The 19573-nt window shown below is 34.4% G+C and overlaps 2 protein-coding genes across 3 annotated transcripts in view; both read right to left on the bottom strand.

Moving 5' to 3' along the window:
* Positions 1-5293: 5293 nt before the first annotated feature.
* Positions 5294-13949, bottom strand: LOC134854892 (uncharacterized). The gene is made up of 5 exons (XM_063871252.1): positions 13804-13949; positions 10124-10298; positions 9335-9413; positions 7169-7352; positions 5294-5766 (listed from the first exon to the last, which is right to left on the bottom strand). Exons 1-5 carry the CDS (start codon positions 13932-13934, stop codon positions 5646-5648), a joined length of 690 nt encoding a protein of 229 aa, XP_063727322.1. The 5' UTR covers positions 13935-13949; the 3' UTR covers positions 5294-5645.
* Positions 13950-17519: 3570 nt separating this feature from the next.
* LOC134854891 (uncharacterized) overlaps positions 17520-19573 on the bottom strand; it is a 263671-nt gene continuing 261617 nt past the window's right edge. Inside the window, exon 50 of one of the 2 annotated variants that reach the window (XM_063871250.1) lies at positions 17520-17678. In XM_063871250.1, coding sequence (XP_063727320.1) covers positions 17566-17678 — 113 coding nt within the window. In that variant the 3' untranslated portion in view covers positions 17520-17565. The remainder of the gene's footprint in view (positions 17679-19573) is intronic. The other variant, XM_063871251.1, reaches the window with a different exon arrangement.

The raw sequence follows: 19573 nt of genomic DNA, 5'->3' as shown, positions 1-19573 counted from the left end.
TCAAGTTGAGAGCAGTTAAAATGTTAATGAACGCCGGATTGTGTAGTTTTTTCGTTGGTTGTTGTATGTCGTATAAAAATATTGTAGCTTTAAGTCCTGTTGGTACTTTATCTACATATATCACCTCATTGTCATGGTTTATGGTTACTCTTTCTGAATTTTCTATAATTTCAAGTACGGTTTTTGCTCTAACAAATTTTTTGTCTTCTAAAACTTGTAACTGTCCTAAAATGCTTTCGGTCTGTCTATTGTGTTTCTCTTCTAGTTTTTCGTCTTTAACACGTTCGACCGGTACTTCTTCATCGTCCGTTAACAGTTTAAGCTGTTCTTGTTGGGGCTCAACATTATCCGTAAATGTTTCCTTCGTTGCAGTAGTCTTACTAGTTTGTGGAGGTAATTGGGGTCTAAGCCGGTTAAGATAGGACAGTTGAGCATTTTTATGTTTAATATTATTATCATGAAGAACACGTGCAGCATGTGGCTGCTCTTTAACATATAAATGTTTCGGAATTAGAATGAATTCTTCAGCAGTCATCATTAAGTTGTGAGGTACTTGTAACAAAAATAAAGTATTTGTCGAACTAAATGGAAGCCTTCTTTACTCAAAATAATCGCACGTTTTTTGACAACACTGGTTTTTGGAGTTAATAAGTATTTGTATGCTGTCTCGAATCGTTCGATGTTTGCGATTTTAACGGGTACGTTTCCATTGACTACATTGAGCAAACATTCACAAACAAGTGTTATGATCTCACGATTTGAAGTTTTTCTAATTAATCTTCTTAGCTGGTCAGGTTTCAGTTGTACCATATGCCGCAGAATAGATAAGTTTTTCTTTTTCATTTGTGATTGGAGTAGTTTCTGCTTCAGATAAGGGTAAATAAAAAACTGTTGGCCCAGGTGGTGTGATATTTGAACAATATCTCAAACAATCTGATGTACGGGGGTCCAAGTCGATTAGAAGATGTCCAAAAGAGTCTCTGGTAGCTAATTCGTAACAGTTTCTCAAAAATTTTGATACATTCAATTGTCTTCCTAATAGATCTAGTTGCTGAACGTCGCGAGGCGATTTGAACAGAATGATGTGTGAAGTGTTCAAATCAATCGTACGCGACCATCGACTTTGTTGAAACAAGTTATGCTTAACATATATTACATCTATCCCTCTATGTCTACCCGCTGTCGCTAACCTAACAAATTCCTTGTCATTATAGATGTCTTCACATGAATCATCGAAAACTAGAAGAACATTTTCTAATTTTCTCACAGATTCGAATCCGTCGAATTTCATGAACTCCATATTCACTTCGCGAGAAGACACTTTTTCTGAGAATGCAGGTTGCATCTCTTTGTAAAGATATAGAACGGTTCCAAATTTAGGGTAAAAAGTATTTCCCATCAGAAGTTTCAAAATTAACTCAGTTTTCCCGGATCCTGAAGGTCCCACTATCGCCATAAAAATTCTTGTCGAAGTATCAATCACTTTATTCATATTCTTGGGTTTGGTAGTACGTAACCAACCAAGCCTGATAAAATCGAGAACCAAACTGACGTTTCTTCGCAACTTAATTTAGTGAAAGAAAGTTTGAGAATGCAGAAAGTTAGTAAAATTAGAATTACTACCATTTGCGCAACAAAAACTACTTCAGACCTTGGCAAAGTTACATTGTTACAAAACTTCCATGATTTTTTTTCACTGTTTGTCTCGTTATAAACAAACTCTGTTACTAATGTTGCGTCAGGTTCATCTACTGCTGTTGTTGCTTCTGACATTTGAGAAACTATTTATTCTACAGACTGCGTTAGACTTTTTCTCTCTGCGAATGAAGCTTGTAAAAAATTAAATTACTTTTGAGAACAGTAAAAAATTTCATAACGTGTGAAATCTCTATCATTTATGTCATGCATTTCTAAAACAAAGTTTGCTGGGATATTTGCGGTTTTTTTGTAGTACATTATTTTCTTCACAGTATCCTCTTTCACAATCGTCTTAATCTCATCTGGCAATTCACTGCTGTTTAGATCCATCTGAACTCCTGGCTGACGTTTGGGTACTAAGACTAGTTCGGGAAGACATACTCCTCGCTTGCTGGCTAACATTTCTGATAAACTTGAATCTCTGGAAGTATACAAATTGATCAATAACCGGAAAAAACCTCTTCAACGTAGACAACTCTTCTTCGGAAATTATTATTTGCTCCTTCCTCTGAACAATTTGGCCACTGCAATCAATACGCTCTATTCTCGTTAATGAAATTTTAATATCACCCTCTGGAGTCATCCACGCACAAAGCATTGAATTTTGTGATAGGTATGTCTCCACTTTCGCTGATCTCTCGCTGTTGTTCATTTTTCAACCAATCATAAAAAACCTTGGTTTTCTTCAAGGCACAATGATTCCTGGAGTTGTAATGTGGAATATGTTTATTGCAACTTGGATAATTTTTAAAATATAAGTTTTCAACCCGAGGACAGCCCAAATCATCTAGGTTTTCAATCTTTCGGTCCAAGTACTTGGCCAAAAATTCTGTCTTTTCTTTTCCTTTAGCGTAAAAAACGGCACCAGGATTTCTCAGCACAAAACTCTGAAGTATTTGATTCAAGTTTATATAAAGATAATCACCGTTTTCCCAATGGAGACCGTGTAAATAATTAGTTAACCAGTTGTAAGCTTTTTGTTCAAGCTTTGGTAGTATATTGAAATTCACTGGAGGTAGGAAAATGAGTCGATCGCTGTAGTCTGAAGTTGTTATTGCTAATTCTTTAACCACAAAGGCGTTTTTCTTGTAACGAAAGCCTTCCACGTCAAGCACAACTGATCTCTCGCCTAGCATTCTAGTAAATGATAAACTTCTGGTTTTTTCAACTTAATGAAAAGGCAGAACGCTATTCCACTCAAATGTCCCAATAAGCTGTTGTTACAGTTCCAGGGCAACATGTAACAGTACGTGGGACCCTGTTGATAAAATTCGTGTATAAATCCGGCCGCATCGTGCAAAATAGCGTGCAATCGTAAAATTTTGGAATTTTTCAAATATTTGTCCAAGGAAGAGTTATCAATACCAATCAAGCCACCATAAGGTCTCAACTTAATTAAAATGTCGTAGTTAAGGTTATCAGAACTAACAAAAAACAGAGAACATGCAGCTAGAAAATAGTTGCGTCGGTTAGAATTATCAGGATAAGTTTGTTTCAAAGACGTATAAATTTCGTGAATTATTTTCAAATCAATAGGAGTTACTCTGCTTTTTTGCAATTTCATTATTTATTTTTTCCAACACCTCTCCAACCTGCTGAATTTCAAGCCAGTGGAAATAAAAGTGACCTTGCAAATACCATTTAGACTCATTAAGATAACGGTGGTAAATAATTAAATAAACCACCGGAAGTTTTTTGTATTTTGATAGCTTGTTGAAACATAGACGGATTTTTCTCTCCAAGTCTTTATCAACCCATAATGAGTTAAAGTCAAACGAATAGTCGAAAACGTTTTCATAATCAGCAATATTCAAATCGCTCACAGTGCCATACTTTTGTTTTGTAGAAATGCACCAAGAGATTTGTTGAAGCTCACTCAAATAAAATTGTTCTTTGAAAATCAACTCGTATTCTTTCTTTGAAATTTCCTTTGCCCTTTCGAGGAAGACGACGTAGCGTTCATTACATAATTTGAAAAATGAGTTTTTTTCTGCGGTTGAAAACACTCTTAATTGTAAATGTTCATTATCAATATCTTCAGTACACCAAGTTCCCTCTAATTTCATTTTTCTTATTTCAAAATTTGACAATTTTATCATTTGGTATATTTTGCCCAGAAACGGCCGCCGCCTTTTGAGAGTAATTTCAATTTACTGCCTTTTCACCATAAAATTTAGGTCAAGTTAAGGAATTAGTTTACTGCTGCCAACAGTTAAGCTACGCTGCCAAAATGGCCGGCGAATTTTTATTATATACCATAAAAGTCAATTCCCCGTTCACTAACAAATTTCAACTAGGTCGAAAGTTCATTTACCCTAAACAAGCATAACAATTAATATGATTCATATAATTAATCAGGACCAATAATTAGGACCCCAAAATTTGGAATTAGAAAGATTTTTGTATCGTGTCCCTTGTTGTTAAGCTAAACTTAGCAAGATCCTAAGTAGGGGGTCTTCTGCTTTTTGGGTGGAAAATCTCTTTCGTTTACAAAATCCTAGGATGAGGGTCCTCCAAAAAATTAAGGACCCCTTTCCTAGGATTTTGCTTTACGTGAGGACCCCCCCCTTAGGAAGGACCCCCCCCTTAGGATCCGGGACACGATACAATACTACTTGCAACTACCATTTTTGCTTGCAAAGCCACCTTGAAATAAAAACTTTTCAGTAAATAAAAAACTTAAGTTGCAAATCAAATTAATTTTTTAACGTTGCATTGCATCATCTTTAATGCTTAAGCGATGAATTTTTTTTAAATGACTGAAATCTTTTTTGATATTATTACTTAAAAAGGTAGTTTAATAAAAGTCCTGTTATAAAATGCATATTTTCGCGATCCCTCTTGATTTGCTGTTGTTTTACAAAAATGCCTTTTCGATGATTTTTGTTTTTGTAACTCAAATTAGAAATTTTCAGGGTGCAAAACAAAGCATCAACGTCAAGATTTTTTCTTGCTACGACTATTTTTGGTGATCGAAATCAGTGTGTGTGTGATTAAAAATTTTAATTAAAAAATGTATAGCAAATTAGTACAGTTTTTGAAAAGTTTCTACTAAAAATTGGTCTTTTTTATGCGCTTCATCCAATTGCAACTAAATTGTCTCAATTTTACAATGAAAGGCAAGATATTAAATCTTGACTGATCAAGACAAAGCAGTTTTTTCGTATTTTAGCCTCAAACTGGGTCGCAGTTTTTTCGCTCTTTTTTTTGCGGTTTTCGCACATAATTTTGAGACTTTGAGGCACATAATGCATTTTATTGTCATTTAATTTGTGTTTTGGCATCATTCGAGGGTAATTAAATGTTCGGGATTATCATTATTGCATTTCTAAGCAAAATCGGTCCAATTTTGTTTTAAAAATTTTTATTTTTTATCATTAGGGAGGTATAAACGAAAATATTCAATTTGAGGGCTACTGATTGTTTTTTGCGCGGAGTGAGAAACAAAATAAGGTAAAAAACAAGCTAATCCACATGTCGCTTCTCTTTAATTTCTCTCGCTTCTCTCGATTATAAGCTTTTGCAGACAACTTTGCAGATTAAACTAGTAAATTTTTTATACTGTGATGTCCAATTTAAATTTAATACGTTTTATTATGTACAATTTATAGAAAGTTCCGAAAAACGAACATACATGCCTAATAGTTTTTTTCAATAACAAGAATAGTTTAATGTTTCCATTAAAAATTGGCATCGTTCGATTTTCATTAAAATTTGCTCAAACCTATAAAATATTTACAATATCCTCGCCATCAAAAGACATTAAATGGAATTGTTCTTGGTAAATATCTTTTTCTGAAAAGATGCTTCATTTTTTTAATCCATTTCGCACAAATATTGTATAATTTTTTTCCGATTTGAAGATGATTTATTGAAATGTTGATCGTTTCTTTTTGCTGCTTGTTCAAGTCATCTCCGGTTGAGATGTGTTGTGGTTCGCCGCCGCATTACTTGGCCCCCAGTTTGGCCTTGAAGATTTCTGCAGTCCTCAGGTCGTATGTCTTGTTGATGGTCCACTCGACCCCGTCTCCTGGGTCCTTCCACAGGTTGCCACGCCCTTCGCCCCCTCTGAACACAAAAGTAACAGTATTGTGAAAAAGTTTCTGGAGTTTTTATGCAACTTTTAGACATCTATAATTTTTGCTAAAATGCAGGCAGTATCTTTTTCGGTCAACGAATTATAGAGAAGTTAATTAACCTAAGCATGTTCATTTAGAAGACGGAAATTAAGTGAAAACATCATTCAGAAAAATGCCCAAAACTGTCCAAACACCTGCCAAAAATATTTCAACCAAAAAATCACGTTTATCATCCCATTATTTTGTAATTCTAGGACCGCAAGCAAAAAAGAACAATTAAACCTGACAATTTTGAGAAACAGCATTTCTGTTCAATGTCTCTAAAGAACTTTTTTAAAATAACTCTTATTCTGGATATAATTCTTATACATAATTGTTGCAACTTTTTCTTCACGTTTTGTTTATTTTCTCTACAACTGTTTAAGATACAGGGTTCAATTTTTGACAAAAAGTAGACAAAACTATTTGAAAGGGCTTAACAGGGCCAAAATTTGATAAACATTGTTTTGAAGGCGAAAATTAGCCAGCATATGATAACTAATTTAGAGGTGTTCTTGTTGTGAAAACAACCTCACAATTAATACGAGAAATTTGAATTTTTGGGCTCAAATTAGTTCTCTGGGAAGCTGATGAGCTTGTCTTATTCGGTATGTTACTTAAAAATGACAACTGACACAATTAACAGAGTTACTTCGTCCGGCGTCGAGAAACGGTCATACCTGTTTTCACGACACATTTACCAAAAGTTCTTGGGAGCTTAGACCAGAAAATTGGACAAAATTTATTCACAAAACATCTGCTAATGAGACTAATGTGCTTAGACTGGAGCAAGTAATTTTCGAAAATAAACGCTGGAATGGTTTTTTGTTGACCGAATTCGATCATCAGCGCAAAGTTATTCGTAAAAATTTAGCCGGTTTTTTACGCCGGACCAAGTGCAGCCATTACCACATCACGCTCAATTGGTTTGGTAAAGATCTTGATCCGATAGACATCGTAGTTGGAAATTGGAATTAATCACTGTTTAAACGGTGTTGCTTGTTTTGACTGCTTAAAATTGTGATGACGATCCCATATAAATTAAAAGACAAAATCATTTGATCGAAAAAAAACAAAAAGAAAAGCAGCATTAGTAATCTTGGTGGTATATAAACCAGACTGAGTTTCAAACAGCCAAAGTATCAACCAGCCGAAAATACGTAAGTGTTATATAACAGTTATGCACCAATTATGTAACCGTTACGAAAGTTAGCAAATTTCATTCATACGAATTTATGCAAATTTCATTCATCATATTTTTATTCATAACCTTTTCGGCTGGTTTATATACTCTGCGCGCATTTTCGGTTGGTTTATACTTCGACTGTTTTATTCACACTCAGTAATCTTACCCGTTTCCAGTGGCTGTCGCCGACTGTGCACCTGCTGCAGTGCCAACAGCACTGGCTGCCTTGTACTTGAGGAGGAAGAGGACGAGGAGGAAGATGGCGGCGGCCACGAGCAGTATGACCACTATGCAGATAACTGCCAGCACTATGGCAGCGTTGTGCACAGCCAACCCCATCAGTCTAGCAGCTGAACAGGCAACAATAGTTTTTAACTAACAGGTGTGCTGTATTGACAGCCCCGGGTTTTTATATAGTCCCATCAAAACTAATCATACAATTTCTATAATATAGAAAAAAGATAGCCGGTTGCTATCGAAGTAACGCAGGGTTACGTAGCAGTATTTAGGCAACCGCGCGTTCCTACTCGTCAGTAAGCCGACAAATATTGTATTAACCAATCAGAATCGAGACAAGGAAGAAATTAAAATTTACGCCTTTATTTCGTAAATTTGCTTTCCAATTTCGATTCTGATTGGTTAATATGGTATTTGTCTGCTTACTGACGAGTATAAATACGCGGCTGTCTAAATACAGACCGCATTCCGTAACGCAGAATGCTTCAAATGCAACTATTGACAAAGAAAAAAACTCAATTTAAGAAGAAAAAAACAGTTTTTTCTAAAAAAAAAAATCGATTTTCTCAAGTGGACTTTTTTAGCATATGTGGACTGAATTAGGTACCAAATAGCCAGCAAAAAAATTGAATAAGCCCAAAGGAAAGTTTTTCGAAGAGAACAATAAATCACGTTTGAGCAAATTTAATTTCATGAATCTTCTATGATTGACACCTTTTTCATTTAAATAATCCAATTAAAGATCTTAAATCCACTTTTCAAAGTAAACAACATCAACGTTATTTCGTAACATTTGCAATTTCGTTATTTGAGAGCGCATTTTGTTTGCCTTGCATGATTGACAAAGAAAATGAAGACCAGTTTCAAGCGTTAATAATCAATTATAATAAAATTTTAGTACCAGTCCAACAAAAATTGAGTAAAAATTGATTTTAATCAGTTAAAAACCGATTACAATCTTTCTTTTTGAAATCAAATATAACCAATTATAATACATTATAATCGATTACCTTTATCCGAATTTCTTATTCTTTTGTTTTGCAAAAAAAATCCATTATAATCGATTATAATTGTTTATAATCCCTTTTGTTTGCCATTTTGTCTTCGACCTTGCACTTGAATTGCTTATATTTTAAGATTTTCGTAGACGTTGGTTTATGTGAAAAATGGGAAAATTGTTTTAACTGTTTTCAAATTAAATCAAAATTATAACGTTTTTTTAATTTTTTTTTCTTGATTATAGTTGTTTCATGATGCACATTCCAAGTTTTTTTCACCACCAAATTATCAGCACACAGCTTTAGTTTCATGATTTATATAAAAAATATATATTTCCCCTACCGCGGGATTCTTTCAACTACTATGAAGGGATCTCTATAAAACTTTGGTTTCGTGGTAAAAGTTTGTGTTCAGATGAACCAAAGAAAGAGAAGATCTCTCACTTTTAGAACTTTTTGGCTGAAAAAAGGATTAGAATCTATTATAATAGATTATAAAAGATTATGAGAGATTATAAAAGATTATAAGAGATTATAAGATATCTTCGGAAAAATTAATCAAATATAATTTATTATAATGTCACGAAAATTGTTTTCACTATAATGGATCATAAATCGTTTAAACATCTGAATTTGGCGCTTATAATTAATCATAATGTTGTTAAAAGTACAATTATAATTGACATGTAATCGATTTTTTTCTCTTTTTACAGAGTGCGGAAAACAATTTTTTCCTGAAAAAAAAACTTTTGCACTTTTCCCTCTACATTTCAAAATTTCTATTTCCATAGTTTTCTAACGTATTATTACGGCTAAATGCGTGATGTTACGATGTGGGTATATACAACAAATTTTTTCACGTGAGTGAGTTTGTTCACTATGCCATAATTCATTGCATTATGATAACGATTAGATGGTTTTTCAGAACTTTCAAATGTGGGGGGTGGGGGATTGGAAAAGAGCTAAAAACTTCAAGTATACAAGTGAAATCACTGTATCCATAGACTATTATAAGACCAAAACGGAACAAGTATATTTAATATTTAATCTAGACTGAAAGTAATCCCAAAACTTTATATTGTGATATTCATACTCACGTTTTTTGTATTTGTAGCCAATTTCAGAAACTTTTGCTGTCTCGTTTGCAGATATGGTTCCGTCATAAACTGTATAGATCTGTTGAAACAGCAGAGCAAAAATTATTATTAGTGAAATCATTTATCAGGAATGAGAGGACTAAAATAAACCACTGAACCACCGTTATAAACCACCGTTATAACTATCTACGTTCCTTTTCTTTCTTGGTGATTCGGTGAAAACAATGCATCACCTCAAGTAACGAGCACAGATGATGGTAGGGCTCGAACCACCAACCTAATGATTGCGATGTTGGACATACGCATTAGTCATTAGATCTTTCTCTACGAAAGCGAACAGCTGTTATGCATTGTTTTTTCTTATCTATTGGTTTTTCTCATCTATATTTTCCTAAATTAAGAATGAGATTGACAAAAATTGTAAAACGCTCGAGTAATATATTCCTAGTTTCTGCTTTAAAAATTATTTGCAAAATAATTGATATCTAATAACAGCTTCCAGAAGCTCCTCGTTAACTCATATATATGCTTGGGCAAAAACTTGGATCAAATCGTGTCTTTGTGTTTTTGGTTACCATAAAATTGGGAAGGCTCATCTAAAAGAGCTATCTGTAGCATTCTGACATGAACATGCGAGTCCGGTGCTGGCCAAATTGATATGGTTGTCAAATATTAATTCGTATTCGTTTTTCGAGAGATATCAGCGCTTATTTCCTTTTAATATTAACTAGTTACAACTTAAACTGAGAAGTTATTGAGAAGAACTGAGTTATAATAATTAAGTTTTACCTGAATTATGTGGTGAGTCCCGTCGTCGGGCAAGTCAGCGAATGTCATGAACACAGTTGGTGCTACAATGGAGGCGTCGGAGGGGAAGAAGACGTAGTCGGTGGACTCGAAGTTGATGACTGGGGTGAAGGTGCCCTCCTCACTCACAGGGTCAGAGGTCAGGGGGCGGTTGGATCTATCATGCAAATCGATCAAACTTACTCACTATTGGGATCTATAGTTAATGCCAAATTGTTGGCAATATCTTTTCGGTCAACGAATCTGTGCGAAGTTGATTAAACTAAAACTGCTCATTTTGACCTCGGATTTCTGTTTTTCACTGATTTCCACCCGAAAAAACAGTATCCACAAACTAATTAGCCTAAAATGCTGTAGTTTTTGACCGATTAAATTACTCATGGTCACCAACAGACAGTTAAAAAAGGATGAGATGAAAAAAACGACTGATTTTTAAACACATTTTATACACATTTCAAACATGGCCAACAAAAAATTCGAAAAAAGGTCAAGGAACTCAAGAACTCTGCAATAGGTGATAGCCGTTTGTTAAACATTTTTTAAGATTCGAATTTCAAAGGAAAAGTATATCACGTTGAGCTCTTTCAGTTTCGAGAATCTTTTATGATTGAAACTTCTTTCATAAAACCAACCCGCTGGAAAATCTCAAAATTAAAATTCGCTTCCCGTTTTTGGCGCCATTTGCTTGTTTCCAATTGGAGACTTAATTTTCTTTTTTTTTGCAAATGATTTTGACCTGATCTTGAAAAGAAATCAAAATTCAAACCGCGAAAAAAGATATTTTTTAGCGTCATCAAACAGGCCCCAAAGGATTCTGCAAAGGATTCAGCAGAATTTACAACAACTGGCAGAAATCGGCTAATCGAGCCAAAAAATTTAAAGAGCAACTGATAGAACAAATTTTCAGTCATACGGCATAATTTGTAAACTTCTTTAAAATCTTTTTAAATTAATAAAATGAAAGCTTCTATTTCTCGGAAATACCAACAACGCACCTATGCTCTGCCCGACTAAACTTCTATCAAGAACTGCATTATTTCTCAGAAACACAAAAACGGATCCATCCGCGACTCACTAATCTACTATTTTGCTTCCTAAAAAAGCTCTGCTCGTTTTTCAAATTGATTTTTTTGTTCAAAAAAGGATAAAAACAGTTCTTTTTGTAATAAACATATATTTAAAGAGAATTTTCAAGAGCAGAAAGAGCAAAATTTTTTCTATGAAGCAGCAGAAATATTTGAGGTCGGGTCACTTAAGACGTTTTTCTGAAAAAAAATTAACACTATCTTTATAATCGTCCACTGACTGTTAATTAGTTCCATATGTCTTGACAATCAAAATAATTAACGCATAGATAACTTCTGTCAAAATCTTAATCGAATATATTTTAAGCGAATAGTTCAAAACTATTAACATAGAAAAAACGCCAAATATTTTTTAAAATGCTCAAAACGTCATTTTTAGCCTGAGTTTTCAAAGTTCTTACAAATACACTCGCTTCGCAAGTGTAAATAGGTCTGCATTTGTTTGGATCCTGAATTAATGCTCACTTTTGCGATTTACCCGCAATGGAGTTTCCTGGATTATATTGGACTTTCGATGTTAGTCTTTCTGAAACTCGAAATCAATCGATTACATTCGATTAAAATTGGATAGTGATTTTCTTTCTAGAAGTCGTCTGATTTTTTCAAACACAGTGCAATATACTCAAAACGCAGTTGCGTGACGAAGGGGGAGGGTGAGGATTGGCGTCGGCCCCCAATTCTGGTTGCCAAATTTTTCCAAAGAGTCCCACCTTTGCTACAATTTTACGATATCTATTTATGGCTGGCCGGCATCAAAAATGTTTTGAGGCACCTTCGGCGTCAATTTGACTGAATTTGAGGGGAGAGTGCGGGGCGAAAAAACGCAATTTTTGGGTCAAATGTTTCTTAAAATGCTGAAAACATCATTTTTAGCCCGATTTTTCAAAATTTTGCCTGCGGTGCAGAAAATTTCTGACAAAATAGAGTCCTTATAAAATTTTCGGAGAGCACGGAAAATCAAAATCAACATAAAAAAGGCCGACAACTTTTTCAAATTTATTTTCGAAAAACCGCCCTCCCCCTAGAAAAACAAAAATGCCTGTGCACGCCACTGTCAAAACAAATTTTTTTTTGACTCGACACTTTGTATTAGATGAAGGGAGATTTGCTCTTGCTTAGATGATAAATATCTTGTTTTCAATTTTTCTCTTCACAAACTATATAAATATTTTTGTCTGTTCACAAGCTAATTTTTCTGTTCACAAACTGTATAAATATTTTTAGTTTCTATTTTTGCTGATCTCTACCTACCCTCCCTAATCCAAGTTACATGCGTTTTTGTATCTCTAGCAGCAACATTTGACCCCCACGTTTAATCTCACATCCAAGTTTAATCCTACTTCAATGCCCCCCTTCGCCTTTACAACCCTTTCCACAATAGCGTGCCGAGTGGGGGCGACCGCCCCTTCTCTCAATTCTGGTTGCCAAGTTTTTCTAAAGGGTCCCCCAATCTCAAAATTTTTCTTAAATTCAAAAACTTTTGCTTGTTTTTTGAAAAATTTGACTGCGGCGCAGAAACTTTTTGACAAACAAAGGTCTTTTTGTATTTCGGAGAGCTCGGAGTTGATGCGTTAGTACCAATTGGTTTTCTTGCCGCAGAAATTTAGGAAAAGTGTTCAAAAGATGAGAAAAAGAAAATTAAAATGCTGTTTTAAAATGCTGTTTTATTTTTTCTCCAATATTTTGTAGTACAAGGTGCATTGATTCACAAAAAATGATGTAATTTTTGAATTGGTAAAAAAAACAAAGTCCAAGCTCCAGTAAAACTGGATTGGGGGCACAGTCTCATCCATTCATCCACTAGCGGATTTGTTTTTTTTGGGAGGGGGGAGCTCTTTTTGAGTGGTTCAAAAAACGCTTGCTAGTAGATAAAATTGCCTCAAAAGTTGCACTTAAATGTATTTTTTCGACTTTATTCAAACAAGTTGGCATAACTCGGTGAGTATCAGACTTAATGGATCTCGGTATTTTCATGTTGTAGTCATTTGAAAATGTCAACAAACATTGCTTCGAAAATATCTGTTCAGTTTAACCGGCGCTGAGATGACTTATTGACATTTTTTTGAATCCGGATCACAAGCAGTAATGATTCATTGTGACACCACACTTAAACCCATACGAGCTTCCCTTGAGGTAACTAAAATAGGGCAAAAAACCAGCCCTGCCCCAAAGTTATATATAATATATAATATAACATTATATATTATATAGATAATAAACAATTTTGAACAACGCCTTTTAAAATTGAAGCACAGCTAAGGCTTTTGGGACTACGATTGTTCTATTGATTGCTTGTTTTAAGGATTTTTCAAAGTTGACTGAAATTTCAGTGACTTTTGACTGAATCAAACTTTGATTGCATGGCACAATTTTTTTATCGTCTTAAAAAAGTTATTGGATTCGTGAAATCCTCAAATTGTAGTCGATTTCATAAGCGTTCAATTATATAGTCGTTTAAATAATTAATTAATAATTTGTTGAAAGCGAAAAGCGTTGGGTTGAGGATTTCATCAATGAATAAGGCACTCAAAATAACTTATTCACAAAATCGGTCTAATAAATATCTATTATATATACTTGACGAGTAGTTTAGAGATGAGGCCTTCTGCTATGTCTACTTCCACCACGAAGTCCGTCTTGCTCGTAGTTGAATGCCGAGTCAGTTTCGGCTGGGCGGGAGCTGAACAACAAAACACGAACATTCTCATTTGTTATGCAAAAACTCGCATCATTAAACTAGATGGACACTTCTTTTCCTTATTAGAATACCAAAATTCTAATCAAAATAACAAAACACCAGAAATCATAGTAAAAAAATGTTCGGTGAAAGACGAGACAATGAACTTAATCGGCATTTATGAGAGACAGTAAAGCAAACAAGCAAAAACAAGGTGCCCAATTAGAAAAAAATTATTAGCCGAATTTTAAATCACTGTCTGTTCCAGCAGTTAGTCTTATTTTCTTCAGGTTTGAGGGAAAACAATGAGCGAAACAATTATTCGTTTGCCACCTAACTTGCTCAATTACCCGCCAAAAAGCCTCCGCTTTGTTTGTTTTGCTCGTTAGAAGGTTCACTGGTGGTGTTCTTTAAGATGGAGGGCCGATCAAATTATGGAAAACTATTTTCTGTCATTTTTAGCCAATTAGAAATGGGCACTCAAAAATCTCAAAGAAATTGCGAAGATTTCAAGGTAAGCAAATAAATCCAGGCCATAAAGATAAATACTGACCGATTACAAAATTAGCAGATCAGATTGCAGATAAAAGAATTTTTCAAACATTGCCAGATCCAAAACCTACTAGAAAAAGTCTAATTTATTACAAATACCAATTTAAGAGAAATTGAAAACTAAACAAGAATAGCCTGTTATCGAGCAAGTAGCCCAGAATGTCCCGACTATAGTTTTAAAGAAACACATATATTTTTTTCAAAATAATCATCGGAGAGTGTTGAGTGATATAACATTTTAAGCCTTTTCAGTCATGATTCGGACATTGATAAATTTTGGAAAAATTTTCCACGAATGCACTTAGGTATATATGCATCACGAGGCCAAGCTGTGCATTTTGTGCATTGTAAGCGGATTCCGCGACAAGGACGCTCCCTTTGGTCTTCTTTTGTTCTTTCACTTTCTTTGATCGTTCCGACAAAAATTAAACATGTTTAAAGACTTGTCTCTGGAATCCAGGAACATACAGACACAAAATTGTGCTCCTATCCAGTGCTTAGTTTGGCCTCGTAATGTGCATTTTTTGAGTTCATTTGAAATTCATCAAAAAGTGATGTAAATATCACTATCCAAATACAAACGTGGAACTGGCGCGAAAAAAAAGGAAAACGTGAACGATCTCTAGTTTCGAAAGTGAAATTTAATTCTAAGATCTCCAGCGGAATAAAAATTTCACGTGTTGATCCATTTACTCTCCACCCCCACACCACGTTTACCTGTACTACTTAGTTACCTGTCTTTTCAAACGGAAGTTTCCAAAAAAATAGTCCAATCACCGAAAAAAAATTTGAAAAATTTAATGCTAATCAAAGCTACAAAAGACCCACTTGAAAGCGATAGTTCTTTCATGTACGTGATTGTTTTTTTCCGGAAATATACTCCAGAAAATTTCCCAATTTCTCAAGAGCGTTCAGAAGGAAAACCAGAACAAAAAATAATTCTGCTGGAGAGCCTAGTTTGGGTCCCAAAAGTCTGAAAAAAACTCAGACTGCTAATCCAAAACAAAACCAACAGACATTTGTCAAAGAGTCAATAAACGCAAGTAAACATAAAAAAAATACGGACTTAATTTGTGAAAAATCTTCAAGTTTCGATTTTCAAAGAAAAAAAAAAGATAGCATTAAAGCCCTATGATTTTCTAGAACAATTTGATTGATTTTTTTGATGAAATTAAAACGGTTTGAGAAAACTGGATCAGTAGTTAAAACTTTTATTTCGCTGGGAAAATCAATTTTTTCCACTTTCGAAACTATAGAAGTTGATCACGTTTTTCGTGACATTTACGCTTTCGCTGTTCGATGGCGGAGTTTAACTTTGTTTTAACAAAGGAAATGAACTAAAAATAACAATCAAGAGTCAAACCGCGAAAAAGTAAACATGAACCAGAACAAATTTGATACTTTTTCTGAAAAGAAAACTTTTAAAAAAATCATCACGGCATATCAAATAAAAGAATCTGACAAACGTTCATCGACTCTTAAAACAAGCCTGAACAAATTTTCGGCCAATTTTGAGATAAAATCTAAAACAACAAATTGTTTTCGTCCTTAACATTTATAAACATAGCTACCTGACATTTGGAGGAGAGTAATGAACGCAGGGAAACAGAAAAGAAGGACTGGTAAAGTATATCTAGTATATGTTTTTAAAGCATTTTGAATTTCATGAACAACTTATTACTGGTGTTCTTTGATAAATTAACCCAAGTTGAGAAAACTCGATCACTAGGTAAAATTTTTGTTCACAAACTGTATAAATATTTTTAGTTTCTATTTTTGCTGATCTCTACCTACCCTCCCTAATCCAAGTTACATGCGTTTTTGTATCTCTAGCAGCAACATTTGACCCCCACGTTTAATCTCACATCCAAGTTTAATCCTACTTCAATGCCCCCCTTCACCTTTACAACCCTTTCCACAATAGCGTGCCGAGTGGGGGCGACCGCCCCTTCTCTCAATTCTGGTTGCCAAGTTTTTCTAAAGGGTCCCCCAATCTCAAAATTTTTCTTAAATTCAAAAACTTTTGCTTGTTTTTTGAAAAATTTGACTGCGGCGCAGAAACTTTTTGACAAACAAAGGTCTTTTTGTATTTCGGAGAGCTCGGAGTTGATGCGTTAGTACCAATTGGTTTTCTTGCCGCAGAAATTTAGGAAAAGTGTTCAAAAGATGAGAAAAAGAAAATTAAAATGCTGTTTTAAAATGCTGTTTTATTTTTTCTCCAATATTTTGTAGTACAAGGTGCATTGATTCACAAAAAATGATGTAATTTTTGAATTGGTAAAAAAAACAAAGTCCAAGCTCCAGTAAAACTGGATTGGGGGCACAGTCTCATCCATTCATCCACTAGCGGATTTGTTTTTTTTGGGAGGGGGGAGCTCTTTTTGAGTGGTTCAAAAAACGCTTGCTAGTAGATAAAATTGCCTCAAAAGTTGCACTTAAATGTATTTTTTCGACTTTATTCAAACAAGTTGGCATAACTCGGTGAGTATCAGACTTAATGGATCTCGGTATTTTCATGTTGTAGTCATTTGAAAATGTCAACAAACATTGCTTCGAAAATATCTGTTCAGTTTAACCGGCGCTGAGATGACTTATTGACATTTTTTTGAATCCGGATCACAAGCAGTAATGATTCATTGTGACACCACACTTAAACCCATACGAGCTTCCCTTGAGGTAACTAAAATAGGGCAAAAAACCAGCCCTGCCCCAAAGTTATATATAATATATAATATAACATTATATATTATATAGATAATAAACAATTTTGAACAACGCCTTTTAAAATTGAAGCACAGCTAAGGCTTTTGGGACTACGATTGTTCTATTGATTGCTTGTTTTAAGGATTTTTCAAAGTTGACTGAAATTTCAGTGACTTTTGACTGAATCAAACTTTGATTGCACGGCACAATTTTTTTATCGTCTTAAAAAAGTTATTGGATTCGTGAAATCCTCAAATTGTAGTCGATTTCATAAGCGTTCAATTATATAGTCGTTTAAATAATTAATTAATAATTTGTTGAAAGCGAAAAGCGTTGGGTTGAGGATTTCATCAATGAATAAGGCACTCAAAATAACTTATTCACAAAATCGGTCTAATAAATATCTATTATATATACTTGACGAGTAGTTTAGAGATGAGGCCTTCTGCTATGTCTACTTCCACCACGAAGTCCGTCTTGCTCGTAGTTGAATGCCGAGTCAGTTTCGGCTGGGCGGGAGCTGAACAACAAAACACGAACATTCTCATTTGTTATGCAAAAACTCGCATCATTAAACTAGATGGACACTTCTTTTCCTTATTAGAATACCAAAATTCTAATCAAAATAACAAAACACCAGAAATCATAGTAAAAAAATGTTCGGTGAAAGACGAGACAGTGAACTTAATCGGCATTTATGAGAGACAGTAAAGCAAACAAGCAAAAACAAGGTGCCCAATTAGAAAAAATTATTAGCCGAATTTTAAATCACTGTCTGTTAAAGCAGTTAGTCTTATTTTCTTCAGGTTTGAGGGAAAACAATGAGCAAAACAATTATTCGTTTGCCACCTAACTTGCTCAATTACCCGCCAAAAAGCCTCCGCTTTGTTTGTTTTGCTCGTTAGAAGGTTCACTGGTGGTGTTCTTTAAGATGGAGGCCGATCAAATTATGGAAAACTATTTTCTGTCATTTTTAGCCAATTAGAAATGGGCACTCAAAAATCTCAAAGAAATTGCGAAGATTTCAAGGTAAGCAAATAAATCCAGGCCATAAAGATAAATACTGACCGATTACAAAATTAGCAGATCAGATTGCAGATAAAAGAATTTTTCAAACATTGCCAGATCCAAAACCTACTAGAAAAAGTCTAATTTATTACAAATACCAATTTAAGAGAAATTGAAAACTAAACAAGAATAGCCTGTTATCGAGCAAGTAGCCCAGAATGTCCCGACTATAGTTTTAAAGAAACACATATTTTTTTTTCAAAATAATCATCGGAGAGTGTTGAGTGATATAACATTTTAAGCCTTTTCAGTCATGATTCGGACATTGATAAATTTTGGAAAAATTTTCCACGAATGCACTTAGGTATATATGCATCACGAGGCCAAGCTGTGCATTTTGTGCATTGTAAGCGGATTCCGCGACAAGGACGCTCCCTTTGGTCTTCTTTTGTTCTTTCACTTTCTTTGATCGTTCCGACAAAAATTAAACATGTTTAAAGACTTGTCTCTGGAATCCAGGAACATACAGACACAAAATTGTGCTCCTATCCAGTGCTTAGTTTGGCCTCGTAATGTGCATTTTTTGAGTTCATTTGAAATTCATCAAAAAGTGATGTAAATATCACTATCCAAATACAAACGTGGAACTGGCGCGAAAAAAAAAAGGAAAACGTGAACGATCTCTAGTTTCGAAAGTGAAATTTAATTCTAAGATCTCCAGCGGAATAAAAATTTCACGTGTTGATCCATTTACTCTCCACCCCCACACCACGTTTACCTGTACTACTTAGTTACCTGTCTTTTCAAACGGAAGTTTCCAAAAAAATAGTCCAATCACCGAAAAAAAATTTGAAAAATTTAATGCTAATCAAAGCTACAAAAGACCCACTTGAAACCGATAGTTCTTTCATGTACGTGATTGTTTTTTCCGGAAATATACTCCAGAAAATTTCCCAATTTCTCAAGAGCGTTCAGAAGGAAAACCAGAACAAAAAATAATTCTGCTGGAGAGCCTAGTTTGGGTCCCAAAAGTCTGAAAAAAACTCAGACTGCTAATCCAAAACATAACCAACAGACATTTGTCAAAGAGTCAATAAACGCAAGTAAACATAAAAAAAATACGGACTTAATTTGTGAAAAATCTTCAAGTTTCGATTTTCAAAGAAAAAAAAAGATAGCATTAAAGCCCTATGATTTTCTAGAACAATTTGATTGATTTTTTTGATGAAATTAAAACGGTTTGAGAAAACTGGATCAGTAGTTAAAACTTTTATTTCGCTGGGAAAATCAATTTTTTCCACTTTCGAAACTATAGAAGTTGATCACGTTTTTCGTGACATTTACGCTTTCGCTGTTCGATGGCGGAGTTTAACTTTGTTTTAACAAAGGAAATGAACTAAAAATAAC

This window comes from Symsagittifera roscoffensis, chromosome 9, assembly GCF_963678635.1.
Source record: "Symsagittifera roscoffensis chromosome 9, txSymRosc1.1, whole genome shotgun sequence".
In the NCBI taxonomy this organism is placed as follows: domain Eukaryota; kingdom Metazoa; phylum Xenacoelomorpha; order Acoela; family Convolutidae; genus Symsagittifera; species Symsagittifera roscoffensis.
Note: the sequence above shows the minus strand (reverse complement) of the source record. Positions and strands in the feature narration are given on the sequence as shown.